At 44.9% G+C, this 23,939-nt stretch overlaps 1 protein-coding gene across 1 annotated transcript; it reads left to right on the top strand.

Annotated features, from left to right (window-relative positions):
* Positions 1–1,713: 1,713 nt before the first annotated feature.
* LOC307088644 (toll-like receptor 13) lies at positions 1,714–23,664 on the top strand (the record flags this gene model as incomplete). The annotated part of the gene is made up of 4 exons (XM_079754596.1): positions 1,714–1,866; positions 13,429–13,513; positions 14,045–14,162; positions 23,433–23,664. 4 exons carry the CDS (start codon positions 1,714–1,716, stop codon positions 23,662–23,664), a joined length of 588 nt encoding a protein of 195 aa, XP_079610722.1.
* Between the last annotated feature and the right edge of the window lie 275 nt (positions 23,665–23,939).

Consider the following 23,939-nt stretch of genomic DNA (forward strand, 5'->3'; position numbering starts at 1 on the left):
CATTTACAGACCCTTCACATTGGAGCAAACAATATATCCACTTTTAATTCGTGGGAGCTGTCAAATAAGCCTACAGAACTTGTTACACTTGATTTGTCTCATAATGAGCTTTTGGTCTTTGTGCTCACTGCCGATATCTTTCCCAACCTCACAAAGTTAGGCCTAAAGGATGGTATAAAGAATGGTATTGTCTGGGAGATGAATGACACATCACACCTTAGTGGCATTTCCGAAATAGATATCAGTGGGGCTCGCTCCTCATTACACAGACTGCAGGAAGTTCTGGAGACATTTAACTCCTCACTGATGAATCTGACGTTAAACCATATGAAAAAAAACCTGGAAATTCTCATAAATATTTCCTGCAAAATCCCATCGCTGACCTCTCTTACAGTTCAACATAATAGCATCAGGGTTATTAGTTCAGACATGCTGCACTTGTGCTCAAATATGAATGAGTTGGACTTGGGGCACAACAAGATAACTAACATATCTGACAAATCATTTCAATCTCTTAGGCAGCTTCACATTTTAGTCCTTATGTTCAACAGACTCTCATCTGTCCCTTATGCGGTCAGGAATGTATCAACACTCTTTAAACTGGATCTCAGCTTCAATCTCATGCGTGTGCATGACTGTGAGGATTTTGCCAGCATGACAAGTCTCAGAATTCTCTTTCTAAACAATAATCATTTAGGTGCTCTAAAGGACTGTGTTTTCAGAGATTTAGTCAATTTAAAAAACTTGCAGTTGCAAAACTGCAGTATTCGTAAATTAAACGGTGCATTCAAAAACACCATGCCAAATCTCCAAGTGCTTGATTTGTCAAACAATCAACTCACTGTTCTAGATCAGGGAGAATTTAAAGCTTTGAAATCCCTTCAAAATCTGACATTAGATGGGAATAAATTAAGCAAGTTAAAAAGTGGGGCTTTTCATGGACTGTCCAACCTTAGATACCTTACACTTCAGTCAAATAAACTCAAAGAAACTCAAATCACTAACAACGTGTTTCGTGACTTGAAGGGATTAAAGACACTGAATTTGATGAGCAATCACATTAAATATAAATCAGCTGAGTTGATTCCCAAGGCACCATTTGCTGAGCTTTCACAACTAGATACTTTGATTCTTTCAGGGCAACACGGACGATTTGGAGCATACCTCCCTCAAAACCTTCTAAAAGGCCTGACAAATTTGTCAATACTCAATATCAGCAGTTCTCATCTCATGTATATGCCCCCACATACCTTCAACTATACACCCAATCTGAATGTGCTTTCCTTGAGTTCAAATGATATTGCTGACTTGGTTCACGGTTTGTTTTCTCCGATTCAAAAACTAAAAAGTCTCAACATCTCACATGCAAGTCTGCAGTCGCTAGATTTTCTGCTCCTTGCTAACCTTACAGAGCTGAAGTTCTTGCAGGTGAGAAATAATGCCTTTTCGGTGATTAGAGAAACTGTGTTGCAGTCTCTGCCAGCACTTGAATACCTGGATATGAAGGGTAATAGCTTCAGCTGTGACTGTGACAATGCATGGTTCCTCCAATGGGTAATCACCAACAAGCAAACACAAGTGCTTGATGCGTACAACTTTGAATGCAACTACCCTCCAAACCTTAAAGGGAAAAAACTGTTCGACATTGACATTCGTTCTTGTACAGTAGACATGGGCTTCATCTGTTATATTTCCACGGCATGTGCGGTCATCATGACCATAGTAGTGTCCTTCACCCACCATTTCCTGCAATGGCATCTGGTCTACGTGTACTACCTCATGCTGGCGTTCCTCTACAACTCCAAGCACAAGGACAAGCGTGCTTATCAATACGACGCCTTCGTCTCCTACAACGCAAACGACGAGGGCTGGGTGCTGGGGGAGCTGCTGCCCATGCTGGAGGACGAGCAGGGCTGGAGACTGTGTCTGCACCACCGAGACTTCCAACCAGGTGAGGAGCCCTATCCTGAACATCATTGTCACATCCTAAACCTATATTACCATACATGCTAGCATATAAATTGACCTTTGATGCTCGATTAGGGGTCCAAATATTACATAAAAACAGATAGATTTGTCCCTGAACTGGATTTAACTTGTCTTTATGCCATCACTTGACAGATGGCATGAAGACAAGCAATTTGCTGGATGGATTCATGTTAATGAATTGTCACTGAACAATGCTGTTCAGGAAAGTCCATCATGGACAACATAACAGACGCCATATATGGCAGCCGGAAGACCATCTGCGTAGTCAGTCGGGATTACCTGAAGAGTGAATGGTGCTCCAGAGAGATCCAGGTAGCCAGGTAAGAACATCTAGCTTTATAAGAATAAGGTAATCAAAGGTGCCATGGCATGCCACTTCATGGATGATTTTATATAGGTGTAAGTGGGCCTCTATTACAGTACTTGAAGACCTTCAAGAAATTCAGCCTTGTTGCAGAATTATAGCCACTAGCTATAATAGCCAGTCCCACAATGAACTTTCCACAAACGGCGCCGTTTTAAAAGGCCGGTCAAGGTGGAGGCTGGGGGTGTGGCCCTGAGCAGCTTGCGGCAACGGTAACATGCGCTCATGTTTACAGTGGGCGTATCGCAATGGCGAGGCGCCAAAGCTTTTGGCCGTGTTCTGTAAATATTCTAGAACACTCCGGGTGCTCTGGCGGGTGTCCTGGAGCCCTACTCCCACTCCGGCGGGAGGCAATGACGGGCACCACTGCCTGCAGGGCTCCACGGGAACCACCGCCAGCGGGGCTCCGGCGGTTGACAATCGCGGGCAACAATACCTTTCACCTTCATGTCGCGGTTCATGTACTTCAGGGAGTCAAAGCCTAAGTTCCTTTCCACCAATTCCTTCTCAATCATGGCTGAGATAACCCCCACCACGAGTCTCATTGTGGAAATACCAGAGACGTCAGAGATCCCGATGTGTTATGCGCTATAACACCAACAGCAGAACAGTTATCCAAATAACAAAGAAGTGTTCAACACTTGCGTCACAGTGTCTGTATTCACACACACACACACACACACACATGAGGCGCTCGCACGGTCATAGCTCATTGTCTCATTGGCGGGCCAAATTCTCTGGGCGGGCAAAGCAGAGAAAGGAGGGGAAACATGTCCCCGTATGACGACATACAGGGAAATTTTAAAACGTCTGCGCTTTCAGGCAGAGCAGGATACCTAGAGCTCGTTTTAGACCTAACGCCATTTCTAGTAACTGGAGGAACGTAGACTGGTCAGGGGAACTCATATTAATGTGAATTTTTCATGCCATGGGACCTTTAACTGAATGAGCTTTACATTTCTATTTGTGCAATTGTTCATCACCATTTTTTTATGCTTTAATATCATGTCAATTATGATCTACTTCATGATTAACGTAGAAAAGGTGCACAAAAGCCGTGGAATAATATATGTAGCATAAGTAAGTAAGGTAGTTTAAAGTGAAACACTTCCATTTCCCAGCTTCCGTCTGTTTGACGAGCAGAAGGACGTGCTGATCCTGGTGTTCCTGGAGGACATTCCCATGCAGCAGCTGTCTCCGTACTACCGCATGAGGAGGCTCCTGAAGAGACAAACCTACCTGAGCTGGTCCCGCGCAGACGCACACCCAGGCCTGTTCTGGGAGAAGCTCCGGCAGGCCCTGGAGACCCAGGAGCACCCAATGGGAGAGCATCTACGGCTCACCGTGGAGGACGGACCCCCCGGAGAGGGACCAGACCAGTAAAGGGGGGGGGGGGGAGGACCTTAGACTCATTGGCAAACTGTTAATATGGGAATGCAACAAATATCAAGTTATGTTCTCATCGAAGCCTCCGTCCCCGTTTCAATATGATGAATTGACAGGGCAGACTAGGTCCAAAGGTGTGTGACAACCCGAGGAAACAGTGCTACAGACGTTCACCGACAAGCTTCACGGTTTGTTCATATCACAGTTTTGTGGTCACTGTTTTTGTTTCAGTATTGTACGTTTCTGGTAAAGCAGGAAATTAAACAAGTGCCCATAAAAAAAATATATGAATACATATATACAGTATGTATATATATATATATTATAGGGTTCTCCCCTATAATATATTTATTAGGTAATAGTGGCGCCACCATGTAATGCTTTCCTTTCTGGGTTACAGCAGAGCTTCAATGTGGAGCCATTCGAACACGAGACAAAACACAGTTTTTTTTGTGACAATTCAGAACCTCCATTTCAAGGGTAATTTGCGCAAAGCTGCATTTCCCTTTAGGCCTACATTCTTTAAGATGCTGTTCCGTCTTCGTTTTGCTCTGATGACTAATTTCCTTAGTTTTGTGGAATCTCTACTTTATCATCATTTTATTCCCTAATGCCCTGTTATTAATAAAGAAGTCAAGTCATTCTTATTATATAACTTTTTAACACATTTAATCTTAAAAGGGCTTAACAGACCAAATACTAAGAACTCCCTGAGCAACATTAGTTGCAGAAGTTAAAACAGTTTGTAGCTTCTTCATTTTTAGGGGTCCGAGCAGCGAAGCTGCTTGGACCACATGCTTAGAATCACATGCATTTATAAAACCCAGGTCTTATGCCCTAAAAATGTTTACTTTTCCCACAATTTCATATTAAAGCTAAACATGATAAAGAAGATTCACAGGCTACAAAAATAATCAAAAGTTCACCAAAATCTTGAAAACCCAAATTGTGGTACTGCACCCAAAGGTGGCGCTATTTTAAACAAATATGAACTAGCCTTATTTCTCCTTACTAGGTTGACCTGGACTCAAAATTCTTTCATCATATTAATCTCTAAAATCAGATGCATCTTTTTCACCCTGGTCTTCTGCTCTAAAAATGTTTACTTTTCCCACAATTTCATAGAAAAGTCAAATGTACACAGTCTCAACCCATTTTGCCTATATGATCATTTTGTCATTGTATAACTACCATACGGCTATCATTAGGTGGATACCATTAACAGTGCAAATTTTCAGATCTGTACTCTATTAAGAAAGCCCTTATTTCTCTTGTGAAATGTGTGCTTGGAGTTTTCTTGATGTGTGCTTATCAATCGACTGTCAATCGAGAATGTGAATGAGGCGTCATGCAGTTCAGGAATGTCAGTGGCTCAACGGGACAATGCCGTGTACTGGTGATCCTTAGGTTGAGAGTTTGAATCCTGATTAGAGCATTATGAACAAGCTGAACCTGACATTCTGTCATTGCCACTCATTTAAGAAACACAACATTGAACAGCACCTGAAATTCATCAGGCAATCAACATTCCGGCTCATTAGTTTCCAAGAATCGGACTGCCAAGACACATAAGGGCATTAAGGGGAACTTCTTCATTAACCATTTTTCCTTCATAATTAATTCTGTCATATATATATTTCTTCCGGTAGTGTTCTTGACTACAAATGTTTAATTTCCCCAGAATTTCAAAGATTTTTCAGGTATATGCTTTGAAGAAAGCCCCTTAATTCACTTGAGAAATGTGTGCTTTGAGTTTTCTGGATTTTGTGTGCTTATCAATAGACATTTTGACCATGTGAATGAGGCTGCAGTTCAGGTTTATAAGTGGAACATCTTTCCTTAAATATGACAATTATATGTTATATTTATATATCTTCCATTAGTGTGTTCTCGACTTTTAATTTTGCTCGGACCCCGTTAATCACCACTTGCGGTTATATTTCTAATTGTCATTGTGTATTTTTTTAAGAAGAACTGCCTACCAAAAATCTTCGTTATAGCGAGTTTGTTTCTTTGTCCCACTTCCTATAGCAGTATTTTTCTTATTTATTTGAATACATGAATTAATATGTTTCATGTATTTTGAAGGCCTATTGTATTTTCCGTCTGCTGTTTGTTTTTGTTACTTTACATGCTAACACTTTACAATACAATTAACCAACATTAACCATTACTTTAAATAAGTTAATACAGAAATGAGCATTAATGTGTGGCTTTAATATTGGTTTAGTGCAAGTAGTGTAAATAATTAAATAAAGTATTAATAAATACCTTATAACATGAACACCATTAGTTTACATGAACACTTTTGGGAAATGATTACTAGACCATTCTTCAACTATTAAATAACTGTTAATAATTATGAATGCATTCAATAATGTTAAGAAATGGTAAATAATGTACCTTTATGTGAAGTGTTCCCCTTACATTACTAATAAAGTTACATGAGTTTTAAATTCATGAATGGTTTTTCATTATGGAGGAAAGGTGTACTCAAATTGACATTAATAAAACCTTATCATTATAAAACACAACAAAAAATAACAACTCAGTCTTTAATGCGTACATAGAGCTGACTCATTTTTCAGTTTTGACTCAGTTCATCATGTTTATGTCGCAATTTTTTATTTCCTTTGACACCTTCCTTTCACTTCCTCATTTAGTCTCCAAGGGAACAGACATGGACAAACTTTAAAACCACCTATTGTCTCTTCTACACACTTGAGATTTGCTGTTCACACAGAGAAAGAGAGCACATCGAGAAAAAAACATTTGTGGGATTTGGATTGGTGGGTTTTCTGTAATTAAAAACAAATAGGTAAGTGTTTGAATTTCATCTACCTTATTTGGGCAAAACCATTAATGCTTTATGTTAAGGTCCTTGTAATAAGCCTTAGTTAATATGTAATAAGACCCTTATTATATCCTTATTAACATTAATTTGTGTTAATAAGACTATAAATAAGTGTTAATATTAACATATCAAATATGTTTATTGTGAGATATGCATTTTGCAGGTACGAGATCTAAAGTGGGAACCATGCTTATTAAGGTTAATAAGTCCTTTAATATACACTTATTAACAGTTAATGAGTACTATATGTTATCAAGGTTGATAAAATGTGAGATAAAAAATAAACTTACTGTAAACACAATGTTATTGGGGTGAAGCACAAAAACACACTTTAAGACAGCTCTTTTAAAAAACCTTTTTGAAGTTCCAATATCAGTTGCATGCTTTGATAATTCTCACCCTCACCTGTGAGTCACCTTTGATAAAGTAGGTCTACTAACTGACTTAATCTAAAGTAGGCCTAGTAACTGACTTAATTTAAAGTAGATCAACTAGTGGACTAAATATAAAGTAGGTAAATTAGCAGACTACATATAAAGTAGGTCTACTTACTGACTTAATATAAAGTAGGCCAACTAGCGGCTAAATATAAAGTTGGCCAACTAGTGGGCTAAATATAAAGTAGGTCAATAAGCAGACAAAATATAAAGCAGGTCACCTAACTGACTTAATATAAAGTAGGTCAACTAGCGGACTAAATATAAAGTAGGCCTACTAGCGGACTAAATATAAAGTAGGTAAACTAGTGGACTAAATAAAAAGAGACCTGCTAGCGGACCAAATATAAATAAGGCCTACTAGTGGACTTTATATAAAGTAGGCCTACTAGTGGATGTAATATGAAGTAGGCCTACTAGTGGACTTTATATAAAGTAGGCCTACTAGTGGGCTTTATATAAAGTAGGCCTACTAGTGGATGTAATATAAAGAAGGCCTACTAGTGGACTTTATATAAAGTAGATCTACTAGTGGATGTAATATAAAGAAGGCCTACTAGTGGACTTTATATAAAGGAGGCCTACTAGTGGACTAAAAATGTAAGCTAACCTTCCGGATCAACTGGTACATTAGTTTAGCACGGTAGAATTTAGCCAGTGATGACGTGAAACCTGCCTTTAGATATAATATGTATTTGTGGGAACATTACCACCGAATATTCACACGTGTAAATATTGTTATGGTAGGCCTACTATATTCCTAGCATGTCATGTGTTAACTTTGTAGGTTAAGTTTATATGTATATAAGAAGTTCATGTTTTGATGAAAACTGAAAGCATGAGAATGCTATACAATGAAATGACAGCATTTCAATACCACATTGTAATGACCGCTGTCTGTGTATCTTTGTATGTTTGTTTGACAGTGTTTTTGGATTGGCGTTTTTTCACGCGATGGATCCCTCGTACTGGAAGATATTTAATGACGGACCATCTGTAGGAATGGAAATCTTTTGTCTTGAAAATTAGAATAACCTTAAAACGTTTTTTTTTTGTTCTGGTAAGAAAAAGGAAAGTACAATGCTATTAAGGTTAATCGGTTACTGTTCTTCGGGAATATTATATTTACTTTTGAATTTGAATACTTTTATTTTTCCAACTGCTAGTTACGTGCTGAAGGACTGCAGGGTCACATGGAACACACAGGCCATCTGTCAGAACCATTTAAAAGTATTTCCAAAGGACATTCCAACAAGAGTGACAACCATGAATTTGGCTCGAAACAGAATTTCCAAACTTAAAAAAACTGATTTGGAAAATTTACCAAATCTGTCGCGCTTGAACCTGAAACAAAACCTTATCTCCAAGATTGAATCTGGCACTTTTGTGTGCCAAATCTCTTTAGAGGTGTTGATTTTAAACAACAATAGGCTTGGTAATCTACAGGAGGGTATGTTTGAGGGCCTAGTCAATCTCACAGAATTGCGTCTGACTTCCAATAACATCCAAACAATATCACCGGCCTCTTTTAAGTCTTTGAGCAAGCTAAAGTTTTTGGACCTAGGTCACAACAAACTGCGTCACTTAACAAACATCTTACAACATACACCACATTTACAAACCCTGTACATTCCAGCAAACAAAATTTCCTCTTTTTATTCATGGGAGCTGTCAAATAAGTCTACAGAACTTGTTTCACTTGACTTGTGTGGCATCCCGCCGCCGGACCTCGGACCGGGCGGGTCCGAGGACACTCAGTAGACTTGGTTTACCGTCGCCAACCCCCAGCCGGCGACAGAGAGCACCACGTCTCTCCCCCCAATCAGCGCAATCAGGGACACCTGGCCGGAGGAAGGGAAAGCCCCAGAAGCCGGGTTTAAAAGGCGCACCAGACCGGGCGAACGGGGAAGTGCAACGGAGAGAGTCCGCACCAGCGAGGAAGTGCAACGGAGAGAGTCCGCACCAGCGAGGAAGGGCCACGGAGAGAGTCCGCACCACGAGGAAGTGCCACGGAGAGAGTCCGCACCACGAGGAAGTGCCACGGAGAGAGTCCGCACCACGAGGAAGTGCCACGGAGAGAGTCCGCACCACGAGCCAGGGCCACGGAGAGAGTCCGCACCACGAGGAAGTGCCACGGAGGGATTCCGCGCAGCGCCGGGCAAGCGACACGGCGGGAGTACTCGCTAGACCGGGAGAAGGGCGAAGCGACACGGAGGGATTCCGCACCACGCCGGCGAGCTAGAGGCTCACGGAGACCCTAGCACGAGTATACAGACTATTAAGGATTCCCGTGAAATAAACGCCGGCTGCGGCTTTAACCCCTGCTTTCTGCGTTATTCCTACCGGGTATCTGACAATCGGGGAAACGGGTTGCCACATATGGCGGAGAATGCGGGCAACTCGACCGCGCGGGCCGGGTTTGTGAGGGAACCCCCTTCAGCCGGCATGCAGAACCCAGATGGGACCGCGGCGACGCCCGCCCAGCAGCAGCAGTGGGAGACCAGGGAGAGTCTGGCCCTTCTCTACGAGGCCGTACTACGGCTCACCGAACTCGCCGCCGCGACCGCCGCCGCGACCGCCGCCCCGATGCAGCCGGAGACGACGCCGCCAGAGACGACGCGGCCGCGGGAGACGAGGCCGTGGGAGGCGGGGCCGCGAGACGAGCCACGCCGACAGCAGACGCAGCCATGCATGCGAGCGACCTGCTGGGCACAGGGGAAAACGGGAAGCCCGACCATACCGGCGCGGGTAATGAACCAGGACAGGCCCTCGTGGATACCGGCAGCGTGGTCACTCTCCTCCGCCCCGACTTGGCGGGCGGGAAGGAGGGCGCGCCCATAGAGGTGACCTGCATGCACGGGGACGCCCGGACGTTCGAGACCTGCCACGTCGTCATTCGGACCCCGCACGGGGTATTCACGACGCGGGCAGGGATCGTACCCCACCTACCGGTGCCGCTGCTAATCGGGAAGGACTGCCCGATCTTCCACCGGCTACAGGACCCGGCGCGTGAACTCCGGAGCCGGAGAGAACCACCCCGCAGAGGGGTGAGGGGAGCTCAACAGGCCTACGGGGCCACCAGGCCTCCGTCGCCCCCTGGAGGGCGAACAGAGGAGGCTGAGCCCGCGGCCTCACCGGAACCAGGGGCCGTGGCGCTGCTCGGGGCCGACTTGGAGCCGGGGCGCGGGGCCGAGCCAGGGGCCGGCGTCGGCACCGAGGCGGAGACGGAGGCGGCGGGGACGTCGGTCGGAGCAAGGGACTCCGCTGGAGGGGCGGAGGACGATCGCCTGTCCGTGTCGATCCCCAGCGGGGACGCCGTCACGCTGGACGGGGATGGGGACGGCCTCCGTGGGACAGGTGGACCTGTGGGGCCTCCGGATCCCGACGGGAGCGCCGACGACCGCCTGGTCCCCTCTGGACCCACGGGCCACGGCGATGGCGAAGACGACGACCTGATGGAGGTGGCCGGGGACCCCGGCCCCAGGGGTGCGTCGACCGCTGGGCCGCTGCGGCAGATCGCGTTGGGCCGCGGGTGGGCCGATCGGGCCCGGAGCCGGTGGAGGGCGGAGGGAGGTCGTCCTGGTCGCCGGCCGCGCCCCCCTGGGGCGGATGGCCGGAGCCGGGGACACCGGCGCACGAGTGACGCGGTGGTTCCGGGGCCCCCGAAACACCAGGTGTTATCTTCTAGGGAGGGAGGTCATCCTGGTCACCAACCACGCCCCCCTGAAGTGAATGGCCGGAGCCAGGGACGCCAACGCTCGAGTGACGCGGTGGTTCCCAGCCCTCCAGAGCGTCAGGTACTATCTCCTAGGGAGGGAGGTCATCCTGGTCACCAACCACGCCCCCCCGAAGCGGATGGCCGGAGCCAGGAACGCCGACGCCCTGTCATGCCGGGATGCCTGCCTGAGCGGGCTCACCGACGACCAGGGGCCTGAGCAAGCGGTGGAGGAGTGTGGCATCCCGCCGCCGGACCTCGGACCGGGCGGGTCCAACGACACTCAGTAGACTTGGTTTACCGTCGCCAACCCCCAGCCGGCGACAGAGAGCACCACGTCTCTCCCCCCAATCAGCGCAATCAGGGACACCTGGCCGGAGGAAGGGAAAGCCCCAGAAGCCGGGTTTAAAAGGCGCACCAGACCGGGCGAACGGGGAAGTGCAACGGAGAGAGTCCGCACCAGCGAGGAAGTGCAACGGAGAGAGTCCGCACCAGCGAGGAAGTGCAACGGAGAGAGTCCGCACCAGCGAGGAAGGGCCACGGAGAGAGTCCGCACCACGAGGAAGTGCCACGGAGAGAGTCCGCACACGAGGAAGGGCCACGGAGAGAGTCCGCACCACGAGCCAGGGCCACGGAGAGAGTCCGCACCACGAGGAAGTGCCACGGAGGGATTCCGCGCAGCGCCGGGCAAGCGACACGGCGGGAGTACTCGCTAGACCGGGAGAAGGGCGAAGCGACACGGAGGGATTCCGCACCACGCCGGCGAGCTAGAGGCTCACGGAGACCCTAGCACGAGTATACAGACTATTAAGGATTCCCGTGAAATAAACGCCGGCTGCGGCTTTAACCCCTGCTTTCTGCGTTATTCCTACCGGGTATCTGACAATCGGGGAAACGGGTTGCCACACTTGTCTCAAAATCAGCTTATGGTCTTTAGCCTCATTGCAGATATCTTTCCCAACCTCACATTATTGAACCTTGATGATGGTATAAAGAATGGTATCATCTGGGAGGTGAATGACACATTGTACCTTAGTGGTGTGTCTAAACTAGATATCAGTGGGGTTTGCTCCTCAAGACATGGAATGCAGGAAGTTCTAGAGACATTTAACTCGTCACTGACGTATCTGACGTTAAACCATGTGAATAACAACCTGGAAATTCTCATCCATATTTCCTGCAAAATCCCATCACTGACATCTCTTAAAGTCCAAAATAATGGCATCAAAGTAATTAGATCAGACATGCTCCGCTTGTGTACTAATCTGAAAGAGTTGGACTTTGGGACGAATAAAATAACTGACATCTCTGAAAATGCATTTCAATCTCTGAGGAATCTTAACATTTTAATCATAAAGTTAAACCATCTCTCATCCGTCCCTTGTGCCATCAGGAATGTATTAACGCTCTCAAAATTGGATCTGAGCTCCAACAACATAAGTATGATTGGCTGTGATGATTTTGCCAATATGACCCGTCTCAAAATTCTCCATCTCAACAATAATCATCTCTTGGCTCTCAAGGATTGTGTGTTCAGAGATTTGGTTAATTTAAAGCACTTGGAGTTGCAAAACAACAGCATTACCAAGTTAAACGGTGCCTTCAAAAAATACATGCCAAATCTTCATGTACTTTATTTGTTTAACAATCAATCATCGCTTTTCTAGATCATGGAGAATTTGAAGCTCTGAAATCCCTCATGAATCTGTCATTACAGGGGAATAAAATAAAATCACTTCAAAGTGGGCCTTTTTATGGCCTGTCCAATCTTAAATATCTTACACTTGAATCCAATGAACTTAGAATAAATCGAAATTCAAACCCTGATTTTGGTGACTTGAAGGCTTTAAAGACATTGAATTTGATGAACAATCAAATTAAATATATATCAGATAACCCCATTGCTTATCCACCATTTGCTGAGCTTTCACAACTAGATACTTTGCATCTTTCAGGTCAACATGGTCGACTTGGGACCAACCTCCCTCATAACTTTCTTCATGGCTTGACAAATCTGTCAGTACTCAATATCAGAAGTTCTGAGTTTAATTCTCTGCACCCACTAATCTTCAACTATACTCCAAATTTGAAAGTTCTTTATTTGAGTGCAAATTACTTCACAGACATTCCCGACAATCTATTTTCTCCGATTCAAAAACTAAAAAGTCTTTACATTTCACAGACACACCTGAGGTCTCTAGATTTTCTGCTCCGTGCTAACCTCACAGAGCTGGAGTTCTTGCAAGTGAGGAAGAATTCGTTTTCTGTGATTAGAGAGCCAGTGATGCAGTCTCTGTCAGCACTTGTATACCTGGATATGTTGGGTAATAGCTTCACCTGTAACTGTGACAACACGTGGTTCCTCCAATGGGTTATCACCAACAAGCAAACACAAGTGTATGATGCGTACAACTTTGAATGCAACTACCCTCCAAACCTTCAAGGAAGAAAATTGTTGGAGATTGACGTCCGTTCATGTACAGTAGACATGGACTTTATCTGTTATATTTCAATGGCAAGCATGGTCATAATGACCATAGCTATCTCCTTTACCCACCATTTCCTGCAATGGCATCTGGTCTACGCGTACTACCTCATGCTGGCGTTCCTCTACAACTCAAAGCACAAGAACAAGCGTGCTCATCAATATGACACCTTCATCTCCTAAAACACAAACGACGAGGGCTGGGTGCTGGGGGAGCTGCTGCCCAAGCTGGAGGACGAGCAGGGCTGGAGACTGTGTCTGCACCACCGAGACTTCCAGCCAGGTGAGGAGCCCTACCCTGAACATCCTCTGCACCTCCATTAGCATACATGCTAGTCTATCTATCCTACGTCATCCCTTTGACTGCCAATACAGATCATGTCTTATCGTGTAATAATTAATGCCGATTTTTATTACAATGCACCCTTTTATTTGTATGTACAATCAGCATAATATTTCAAATGCATTAAACAAATATGGTTGGCAAAACCTATGAAATTTCAGACAAATGGGTCAGAATTCTTTTCAACATTTTTAACAGTGTAGCACGGACACAGCTCTTAATCATAAACCGCCAAGTCTCCTTCGTACATCAAATCTGTTCGGCTCATTTACATTGACTTGCGATAAAGGTGATACCATGTTCCTATCCTACCCTTATTCCTATCTCCGACCTCTGAAAGAATAGCACTGTGATGTAACAGCGCTACACTTTTCTCTTTTTTAAACATACTTTCCATTTATTAAACCATAATTCATAGAAATGTACTTGAATTATTCCTCTAATATATTGTCATTAACCAATCCTTTTCAGGTAGACCTATAATAGAAAACATAACAGACGCCATCTATGGCAGCCGGAAGACCATCTGTGTGGTCAGTCGTGATTACCTGCAGAGTGAATGGTGCTCCAGAGAGATCCAGGTTGCCAGGTAAGAATCCAGATCCTTTACATGCATCCATCGCTTCTGCTGACCAGAATATGGTTGTTCATTAAATCAGCCTAGTGAATGGTGCTCCAGAGAGATCCAGGTTGCCAGGTAAGAATCCAGATCCTTTACATGCATCCATCGCTTCTGCTGACCAGAATATGGTTGTTCATTAAATCAGCTTCACATGTGTACTTGTGGTCTTCTTCACGACCCTCATTCATCCTCCCTCCAAATGTAAAGTGCAACAGACCAAAGCCTAAATGAATCATTTATGTCGGCATATATGCGAAGATCGTGCAGATGTGCTATAACGCTCCAACCACTAAAAAATGAGTTTTCATCCTGCAAACCCTGTTGGTGCTTATCACCTTCTTAAGTAAAAGCAGCTGTAGGTACGATTTAAAAGCTATTATTTTGGTGTAATTTGAAAGAAATGGTCTAGCCATTCAGCCGACAGCTATAAGTGAGTGAAATGTGCTGTGAGAATATCTGTTTGGAGTTGACTGCGCCTTCCTCCACATAAGCTTATTCCAATTTTAGACCACAACAAGCTAGTGTTGGATTGGATTCTATAACTTTTAAACAATACCTTGAAAGTATTGATATTCAATACTTTTTTCGATTCCACTGGGAAAAATGTACACAACATTGAGGGCATAACATTTTAGATTTTTATTAAAAGTAAATCTAACAGATATGCACATGATTATGCGGTACGACAACAGAAGGACCGTGGCAAACATAATAATATAAACCTTTTAACATAAATGAAGAAGTAGGAGTCTTAAGGTATAGAATATGTATTTGTTCAAAAACCGAGCTTGTCACATTCAAAAAGTGAAAGTAGAAAGAAAAGCAGTGCAATCTTATGCATTTTCAAGTTATAAGTTAGGATACAAATTCAAAGAGAAGGGATTGCTATTCTTATCGGCTGTATGCAGACACGCTCTACAGAGGTGAGTGAGAGCGACACCCATTACTATAGCCTATTGTTTCATTGCAACTTTATGATTTTCTGCTAGGAGAACCAACATTGCAATGTGCTCCTCTGTAGTTCGTGCCCTTCTTGGACTGCAAATGAGCCCTAACTTATTAAATACACATTCTGAAGCTGAGTTTCAAACAGCAATAAACAAATACTTAGGGTCCTCTTTTGCACTGCTTTCAGGCATTTTCTCATATATTGTGTACACATTGTGTAAATTTTGAGTTCTGCGGCTGCATTCTCTTCTGATGCATCCTCTGCATGTCCACTCTGTAGTGGCTAAAACTCCCTTCTTGTGCATTTGTAAATTGCTCTACACATATTCAGTCGATTAACCACTCTTTGACAGAAAGAACGAGATCTACGCGTGTTTACTGTTGAAACGACGGTCGAAAAAACAGTGCGTTCGCTCCGTCTTTACTGAATGCCATAAAAAAAAAAAAACAGTTTTACTGTCCCTCAATGCTACGGCATAACAGCGCCCTCTATAGCAACCAATGTCCTATACATCTCTAATAAGTATTAGCAATGAAAACAAGTACACTAAACAGTTATTAAACTAAAAAGCAAAACTATGCAAAACAATTAGTTAATCAATATAATAAACAATCATTAAATATTAATCTAAATATATAATATCTAAATCCTAATAATATCTAAGTCTAAATTACAATATGGCAAAATGGCACTAACATTTCTCGCCCCTAATTGCTCATCATGGGGATGACAATTACCTATCTAAAACTAAAGAATAATTTTGCATATTCTAATTCCTTCTGTCCTCTTTCATAGGTCTAAAACAACATAAACAATCTCGACCAATCTAGGTGAGGACCACAAGATGGGCAACTATGGAAAATAATAAAGTTCTAAATAATAATGTCCTTTATTGTCCATGAGATTCTTCCATCTCGAGCAGGAGACACAACTTCTCCATCTATGGGTCTCTCTAAGGTGCTGGTCTTTGTTTTGACAAGGACCCAACGGACAAACCCTTTGGCATCGGGGATTGTCTTCTCCACTTTTCCCATTAACCAGGACCCTCTTGGAGCCCTCTTGTCCACGATTAGTACGATGTCTCCCTCTTTCACATTTCTCCTCTTCTCCAGCCACTTCTGCCTTTCTTGCAGTAGGGGCAAGTATTCTCTGGACCAGCGCTTCCAGAAGATGTCAGAGATATACTGCACCTGCCTCCATCTTCGTTTTGAATATAGATCCTCCTTCTGAAACACACCTGGAGGGAGTGCTGGTTTTCCCTTGAGCAGGAGAAGATGATTCGGCGTCAGTGGCTCGAGGTCGTCCACATCATCAGATGACTTGGTAAGGGGTCTGCTGTTGATCACTGCTTCTACTTCACACATCACAGTTTGCAGACATTCATCATCCAGTGACTGGAGCTTCAGAAGGTTGGTAAGTATCTTCCGGACTGTTCTTATCTGTCGCTCCCAGATACCACCGTGATGCGACCCGGCAGGCGGGTTGAAGATCCAAGTGACTCCTCTTTTCAGTAGAGCCTCAGAGATCTGGGACTGGTTCCATTCTTTCATCGCCCGGCGGATCTCATGTTCTGTAGCTACCAGGTTCGTTCCATTATCGGATCTCATAACCTCCACTTGTCCTCTTCTGGCTATGAAACGTCTCACTGCGTTTATACACGAGTCGGTGTCAAGAGAGTGCGAGATTTCTATGTGGACCGCTCTGACTGTAAGGCAAGTAAACAAGACTCCATAATGCTTGACTTGCACGCGTCCTCGCTTTGCTTCAAAGGGGCCGAAATAGTCTACACCGACGTTAGTAAACGGTGGTTGGTCAGGCAGTAGACGATCAGGTGGTAGATTCGCCATCTTCTGTTCACTCACAGCAGCTTGACACTTCCGGCATTTCACACACTTTGAAAGCACACTTCTCACCGCTGCATTTCCTTTGCATATCCAGACCCTTTGTCTCAGCTGAGCAAGGGTATGGTTTCTCCCTCCATGTCCGATTTCCTCATGAGCGTTCCTGATGATCAGGGTAGTGATGTGGTGATCCTTGGCCAGGATAGCTGGATGCTTTGTGTGTTCTGGCAAGGCTGCCCGGTGCAATCTTCCACCAACCCGGAGAACCCCATCTTGGAGGAAGGGATCCAGTTTCATGATAGAACTACTTCTCTTGATCTTTTCACCTTTCTGCAGAGCGCGAAGCTCCTCACGAAAGGTGTGACTTTGGCTGAACTGAATGATCACAGTTTCTGCTCTTCTGATGTCCTTGACAGTCAAACGGGTTCCTTTCAGGATGGATCTCCATTTCTGCATGTGGTTCTCAACTGTCTTGATTTTCACAACTTGACTTTCTGAAGACTGGGCTTGCGACTCGAACGTCTTCCTTGTTACGCACAGACTTCGAAGCAGCTCCTTCAGCCTCAACATCCAGGCGACCGCCTTCTTCAAACTGTGCCAGTCGGAGTAGTGATGAGTCAGCTTGAAGAGAGGGTCTGTGCTTGAGTCGACAGACTTGATGATGTTCACACTGGTCGTACGCTTCACATCAGCATCGTCTTCACTTATCTCTCTTGAGAACTCTGATAGGACAGGCCAGTGAGACTCACTCTTGGCTAGGAAGTCAGGACCTTCAATCCAGTTCTGACACTTTATGAATTGCTCTGCATTCAATCCTCTTGATGCGTGATCAGCTGGGTTGGAAGTCGTGTTGACATACTTCCATTGTGCTGGCCTTGTGTTCTCTCTGATTGTCGACACTCTGTTAGCAACAAATGTTTTAAAACGAGCGCCGTCGTTGTCGATGTATCGAAGGACGGTGGTGCTATCTGTCCATAGCACAGACTCTTTGAGGTCCATCCGAAGCTCTCGCTTCATGATCTTATCCATTTTCACCGCAATGGTAGCCGCGGTGAGCTTGAGGCGTGGGACTGTGACTGGTTTAAGCGGCGTCACTCTGGCTTTTCCTAGAAGAAACGAGCAATGAACTCGACCGTGGCTGTTCTCGATGCGGAGGTAAGTGACGACGCCGTAGCCCTTCTCGCTAGCGTCTGAGAAATGATGCAGTTGTGCTGACGTTACTGGACCAAATCCCTCTGGCTTGATGCACCTCCTGACAGAAAAGCTAGCGAACTGGCTCAGATCAGACAGCCAGGCGAACCATCTGTTTGCCACATCTTCTGGAATCTCTTCATCCCAGGTAAGTTTCATTCGACAGAGACTCTGGACGATGGTCTTTGCGAGAAGAATGAACGGAGACAGGAATCCAAGGGGGTCGTATACTGAGCTTACGACAGAGAGGATACCTCGTCTGGTGATGGGCATGCTTTTCACGTGAATACGGAACTTGAAAGAATCTGATTCTATGCACCAGTCTACTCCAAGGGCCCTTTCCATGGGTAGTTCATCCCTGTCCAGGTCTAGATTTTTGATCTCCTTTGCTCTCTCTTGTTCGGGAAGTGATGACAGCACTTTGCGGCTGTTACTTGACCACTTGGTCAAGCGGAATCCTCCACTCTCACACAGTGCAATGAGGTCCTTGGTTAAGGTAATAGCTTTCTTCTCGTCGGACGTTGAGACCCGGCAGTCATCGACGTAGAAGTGCTCTAGGACTGTAGTTACTGCTTCAAATGATGACCTGTCTTTTCCATCCTCTGCAGTCCGTCTTAAAGCGTAGTTGGCGCAGCTTGAGCTCGACTTGGCCCCAAACAAGTGGACCACCATCTTGTACTCGCACAGAGGCTGACTCAGATCTCCCTGTGGCCACCAGAGGAATCGTAGAACATCGGTGTCCTCATCAGGGACCCTTGCTTGATGGTACATCGCTTCAATGTCGGAGATGAGTGCGATGTGTTCGTGTCGAAACCTCGTCAGGACTCCTACCAGACCATTAGTGAGGTCCGGACCCTGTAACAGTTCCTCGTTCAGTGACTTCCCTTGAAACGAAGCAGCACAATCGAAAACAACCCGCAGCTTTCCCTTTTGTGGATGGGTCATGCCGTGATGGGGGATGTACCATACTCTGCCGTTGTTGCGGTTGCGCTCGTCTTCAGGAACTTCCACTACGTAGCCTTTGTTCAGCAGGTCTGACATGAAGGTCTTCTTCTTGGCGAGTTTCCTTTTCAGGCTTGACGCCCGTTGCTCGGAAACACATTTGTTGTTTGGCATCACCACATTTTTGTTCCTGAGAGGCATCCCAATGCTGTAGTGCCGGTTGACTTTCTTGGTTGTCTCAGTCACAGACTTCATGAACTGAATGTCCTCTCTTGACATTTCTGACTTCTCTTCGCAGGCTTGCTCCGGAAAGTCGTAATTGTATTGCTGCAGCAGCATGCTGTCCATGCCGCTGACTGAGAGTCTGTTGACTGAAGCCCTTTGACTGAGGCTTGACTTGTGGTGATCGTCACCTTTCTTGAGAGGGCCATTAACCACCCAACCGAGGGTCGTCTTTACCGCATAAGGCCCGTCATCTTGGCTGTGGATTATCTTCCACGGCTCCATTGCAGAGTGAGCGTTCACTCCGATTAGTATCTCAACATCTGCGTCGATCTGTGGTAGCCGTACTTCTTTCCGTAGATATGGCCATCTTTCCAAGTCCTTCTCAACAGGAACATTGTCTTTTGTTACAGGTATGTCTGTGTGGGTGTAGACGTCTGGCAGGCTTATGTACTTGTTCTCTGTCAGACCGCACACTTCTAGATCTGAGAGCACGTAGCAGGACACGGGCTTCTCCTGGCCCATAGTACGGAGTAGCACTTGAGTCTTCTTACCATGGACACCAAGCCGTCTCATCAACCTTTCAGAGCAAAACGTAGCGGAACTTCCTGAGTCCATGAACGCGTACGTCTCTATTGTCGTGCTGCTCCTCTTGGATTTGATGCGCACGGGCACGATAGACAGGATACAGTCATTGCCTCCTGCCCCGGTGACTGCCGTGACTTCACTCTTGGCTGACGCATCTTCTTGTGGAGTTGAGTGTCTGCTGGTGGAGCCTTGACCTTTCTCAGGCCTGGCGTTCTCTTGGTCGGTGTTCTCGTCCCTTTTGCTGGGAAGCAGGCTTGGGTGGTTCTTGCTGCAGATTTCACCCGTGGCTCTCTTTTTACAGTCTTTTACCATGTGCCCTTGGGTCAGACACCCGAAACAAAGTCTTTTACCTTTAAGGAACTCGATTCTCTCTTTGTTTGGCAGACTTCTTATTTTGTGACATGTGCTCAGGTTGTGTCTTTTGTTGCAGTACAGGCATGGCTCTTGAAACGCGTTGCTTGTCTGCTTGTTCTTTCCAAGTTCTGAGGCAACCCCTTCATCTGGCCTAACACTTGTGGCACAGCCAGTAGTTCTTCTCGGTCCGCCTCCCTTGGCAAATCTAGTGTTTGACTTGCTCTTTTCTTTCACTTCGAAGGACTCTTTGAAATCACCGAACAGTGGATCTAAAGCTATCTTAGCTTGTCTGTTGATGTACGTCACGAGATCAGAGAACTTTGCTCTTCTTCCTTCTCTTTCTTGTATGTCGAAAGCTATAACTCTCCATCTTTCACGAAGTCTGAAGGGCAACTTTGACACGACGATCCGAAGGTTGCTCGGGCTGTTCATCTCCTCGAGGTACTCCATGTCCTCCATGACATTGTTACATCCGGTGAGATAGATGGAGAAGCTGTGAAGTGACTTGGCATCTTCTGCTTTAATTTGAGGCCATTTGACAGCCTTATCCACGTAGGCTGCAGATATTTTCTGCTCATTGCCATAGTGATAGGTCAAGAGCTTTCTTGCTTCATTGTAGCCTCGTCGTGCGCTCATGTGTTGGCAACTTCTCACGTTCAAGTTCTCTTGGTTCACCGCTGGTGAATTGCTCTAGATAGTACAAGCGGTCTTCATCGTTGTCTGTACGACTGTGGATGATGTGCTCAAAGGCCTTCAGGAATGGCAGGAACTCGAAAGGATCACCACTGAATTCAGGGACTTCTCGTTGAGGTAGGTTGGCTAGTCTCTGTTGTGTGACTAACATCTCTGTGATATCCCTCTGGTTCAGAATCACTTTGCCGAGTTCAACTTGCTTCCCATCAGAACTTGTACTTGTGTTATTGTTGTTTTCCTTCTTTGCTTGAACATAAGACGTGTGTCTAGTTGGCCTGTGAGAAGCACTGTTGTCTTGGATAACTTTAAAAGTGCTTGTCAATTTTGGTTTGATATCTGGAGTATGATGTTCAATGGTTGCTGCTGTCTGCATTTTCTTGTCGAGCTAGGAATTCATCCCGTCGTCGTCCATGTTATCTGTATTATCGTATTCTTCCAGAATTAGTAGCTTTGCTGTGGACTCTGCGATCAGTTTCAACGTCTAGCTCCTCCATTTGAGCCTTCAACTGAATCTTCTTGACTTTCAGCTTTGCTTCCAGTTGAGCCTCTTCCAACTGCAGTGCCTGTTTCTTATTAAGCGCGGCTGCGTGTGCGAGTAGGGCTGCACGGTTAACTTCCTCTTTTCTACGCAGAGACGATGCATGAGATGACGCTTTGGATACATTTGAGTGTCTGCTGCGTACACTTTGTGCTGTGAATGACCTACATTCTTCTAGTACTGCGGATGCACTGTCGTCTGGATCCACATCTTCGGTGGCGGACTCACCTTGCTGTGTCTTGGTGCCATCCTTTGGAGTCACCTGTTCAGTAGCGACCATAGCGTGTCGTCTTGCTTCTATTATCCACTGCTCCAGTTTGGTCAAAAAGTTCTCATACAATTCATACAAACATAGTTCACTTCAGTAAAATCATTCAGGAATTTTGAGTAATCAATAAGATGTTCCTTTTCTACTAGAAGTGCATTGGAATCATTTTTCATGAGGTTTTCTATTTCCTCTTTTTTGGATACAAGGCGTGCTAATACACGTTTCCTGAGTTTCATCTTGTCATCAAGTTTCTTTTCTAGGGCCTTTGTGGTCAACTTGATCTTTCTTTTAATGTCTAGCTCGACGTTGCCTTCCATTTTGGTTTCATCCAAATCCGACATTTCAATTGGCTGTTAATGTTAGCTAAGTCTCTTGTTATAGCAAACTCTTGCAAACTTCTGAAATCCAGATCAACAGTCCTTTAATCTCAAAACATGTAGATGTCTTCAAAAGAAAGATTCCAGGGCTGTCTTTATTTCCAGAGTCAAACTCGAGCTTCTTATGGGCTAATATGACTATAACTATCAATAGCAGTTTTCTCAAAAATGTCCTTTGTGACTACTGGCTATCATCTTGGCTATGTTGATTACAATGACAGAATTATCCTTATTTCGTCATGGACATCAAATATGCAGCTATAGCTTATCCAGTAATTAATCTTTGTTCTTTGTGTACTCATCCATCATTGAAAAGTCGTTTGGAATTCCAGTCGGGTGTACTGCGTGGTCCCCACAGCTAGCTACTTCATTAGCTGGCTGGCTAGCTTAATCCGGTCTCGTCCAGCGCGGCACATCTTCCCTCGGCTTCCAACGATGTTCTCTCGCCCTCGGCGAACTGTTTTTTCTACTTATTGTAGTGGCTAAAACTCCCTTCTTGTGCATTTGTAAATTGCTCTACACATATTCAGTCGATTAACCACTCTTTGACAGAAAGAACGAGATCTACGCGTGTTTACTGTTGAAACGACGGTCGAAAAAACAGTGCGTTCGCTCCGTCTTTACTGAATGCCATAAAAAGATACAAAACAGTTTTACTCTCCCTCAATGCTACGGCATAACAGCGCCCTCTATAGCAACCAATGTCCTATGCATCTCTAATAAGTATAAGCAATGAAAACAAGTACACTAAACAGTTATTAAACTAAAAAGCAAAACTATGCAAAACAATTTGTTAATCAATATAATAAACAATCACTAAATATTAATCTAAATATATAATATCTAAATCCTAATAATATCTAAGTCTAAATTACAATATGGCAAAATGGCACTAACACACTCTTTTCCCCCCTACTTGCTTGTAACCAGTCCCCTCAGATCTGTTCAGTCTTCCTTGCTCAGCTAACACCAACAAACATGACATGAATGAGACTGGTGACGAATTCTGGTGACTGCGAGAGACACCACTTCGAGTGAGAGAGAGAAGGCGGGGCTCAATCAAACAATCAAAAAATCAAGGGAATTACGGATATTCACAAATAATACTTGAGTATAGTAGGAAAGTATTTCTGCTCAAGGACCAATTCAACCATTCGGATAGATATGGTTTGTGTTGTTCTGGGTGGGGTTGGGTGCCTCGACCAACCTTCACCTTAAGGTTAAACAGCGCACATATATGAAAAAAACAATTCTCCCCATTTCCATTCCCCAAGCTTCCGTCTGTTTGACGAGCAGAAGGACGTGCTGATCCTGGTGTTCCTGGAGGACATTCCCATGCAGCAGCTGTCTCCGTACTACCGCATGAGGAGGCTCCTGAAGAGACAAACCTACCTGAGCTGGTCCCGCGCAGACGCACACCCAGGCCTGTTCTGGGAGAAGCTCCGGCAGGCCCTGGACACCAGGGAGCACCCTATGGGTGAGGATCTACGGCTCACCGTGGTGTAGGGACCCCCCGGAGAGGGACCAGACCAGTAAAACGCTTAATGTGTCGAAAGGGTTTGACGGGTTTTGTGTGGTTTTGTGTGCAAGGCAGTGTATCTGGTCAAAGCAGAGGATCTGGTAATAAATAATCAAAGTGATGGACAACAGAAATATGTCAAGGTGTGCCTTAGGATTCCAAAATCGATGTTCCTCAAGACCCTTTGCAATCTCATTTAATTTCATATACTTTCAATAACTTGATTGATTTTTTCGTAACCAAGTCCTAAGAATTAATAGTT

The sequence above is a fragment of the Pollachius pollachius genome, assembly GCF_949987615.1.
Source record: "Pollachius pollachius genome assembly, chromosome: 17".
NCBI classification, from domain to species: Eukaryota; Metazoa; Chordata; class Actinopteri; order Gadiformes; family Gadidae; genus Pollachius; species Pollachius pollachius.